This window comes from Etheostoma spectabile, unplaced genomic scaffold (genome assembly GCF_008692095.1).
Source record: "Etheostoma spectabile isolate EspeVRDwgs_2016 unplaced genomic scaffold, UIUC_Espe_1.0 scaffold325, whole genome shotgun sequence".
NCBI classification, from domain to species: Eukaryota; Metazoa; Chordata; class Actinopteri; order Perciformes; family Percidae; genus Etheostoma; species Etheostoma spectabile.
Window position 1 is genome coordinate 190,707 of NW_022605585.1, and position 1,658 is coordinate 192,364.

The window sequence follows — 1,658 nt, forward strand, 5'->3', positions numbered from 1 at the left end:
ACGTGCTCTGGTTTATTGGCATTTCTTTCAACCAATCATCATGGCCCGGACGGAGCCACGGTGCCGCTACAAAACAGTCTTGGAAGGACCTAGTTTTGTTGGAACGTGTGCACGTTCAAAAGTAGTTTTAGTCGTCAACAGAAAACTCTGATTGGACAATAGCTAAGCTAGCGGTCTGGATTTATCCCCCGCAGCGATCTGATGACCAGGTACCATAGGTCCCTCCGATTGGCAGATAGTCCTAGTCTAGCTGTCTTGATTTACCCGCCGAGAGCTGAGGACCAGTAACCATAGTCCTCACATTGGACAATAGTCGCTAAGCTGTCTGGATTCTACCCTGCAGAGACCTTGAGACGCAGGTAACCATAGTCCTCAGATTGGACAGATAGTCTAGCTAGCGTCTGGATTTACCCTGCAGAGATTTGAGGACCAGGTAACCATAGTCCTCAGATTGGACAGATAGTCTAGCTAGCTGTCTGGATCTACCCTGCAGAGATCTGAGGACCAGGTAACCATAGTCCTCAGAACTCCGACATGGCTGAAAATATATCAACTATGTTGATACCGACAAAAATCTTAACCCTTGTGTTGTCCTTCGGATCCCAGAGACTCTCCTGTATTCAAGCGTACTTTCCTGCTACCGTGGTCTCGTCCTCCGGGGTCCCAGAGACCCGTCCTGCACTCAAACATGTATCTCAAGAGCCTTATCTAGTCCTCCAGGGTCCCAGAGACCCGTCCTGGACTCAAACATGTATCCCAATAGCCTCATCTAGTCCTCCAGGGTCCCAGAGACCCTTCCTGCACTTGAACATGTATCTCAAGAGCCTAATCTCGTTCTCCAGGGTCCCAGATATCAGTCCTGTATTCAATCGTACTTTCATGCTACCGTGGTCTCGTCCTCCAGGGTCCCAGATATCAGTCCTGCACTCGAACACACTTCCCACTACCCACATCCTGTCCTCTGGGGTCCCTGGGACCCGATGGACGAGACATGAGTAGTGAAACATACGTGTAATCGCATACAAATAAACACGGGTCTCCGAGAGCCGAAGGGCGAGGCCACGACGGCGGTTGACATGAAATGAAAAAGGCCCCGGGGCCCCCCCAAGCACAGCGCCACGCTAACACACAAAACATAAATGAACTTAACAAGTCCTCCGTGACACGAAGGACAACACAAGCGCTAAAAGATAAAAGGTGCCACACTCCTCTGACCATAGTGGGCTCTGTTTGCAGGTGTGGGCGTGCCAGATGCGAGCCACGGGGATGATGTACGCCTGCAAAAAGCTGGAGAAGACTCACGTGAAGAAGAGGAGAGGAGAAGCCATGGCTCTCAACGAGAAAGAGATCCTGGAAGGGCTGGACAGTCGATTCGTGGTGAGATTACACAACAGTTACTGTTTAACCCTTCGGATTCCCAACAGCTGGTAAGATCACATGTTATAAGACATGTTGGTGATGTACTATCAGTTCACTAGTGACAACAAATCCAGTAAAAAGACCAAAACCATCCCATTAACAAATACTGTCTTACATACAGTACATACTGTACATACACAGTACTATGTAGTGAAATGGAAATTATTCGTTAACACGTTATAATTCAATTTTATTTATGGTATCAATTCATAACAAGAGTTATCTGGAGACACTTTACA

At 48.0% G+C, this 1,658-nt stretch overlaps 2 protein-coding genes across 2 annotated transcripts in view; one reads left to right on the top strand and one right to left on the bottom strand.

Annotated features, from left to right (window-relative positions):
- LOC116686201 (G protein-coupled receptor kinase 5) overlaps window positions 1-1,658 on the top strand; it is a 26,130-nt gene that overhangs the window by 10,096 nt on the left and 14,376 nt on the right. Inside the window, exon 8 of the mRNA XM_032511184.1 lies at window positions 1,237-1,377. Coding sequence (XP_032367075.1) covers window positions 1,237-1,377 — 141 coding nt within the window. The remainder of the gene's footprint in view (window positions 1-1,236; window positions 1,378-1,658) is intronic.
- The window catches only part of LOC116686198 (set1/Ash2 histone methyltransferase complex subunit ASH2), a 38,030-nt gene continuing 36,986 nt past the window's right edge, over window positions 615-1,658 (bottom strand). Inside the window, exon 19 of the mRNA XM_032511176.1 lies at window positions 615-626. The gene's annotated coding sequence lies outside the window, so the exon portion shown is untranslated. The remainder of the gene's footprint in view (window positions 627-1,658) is intronic.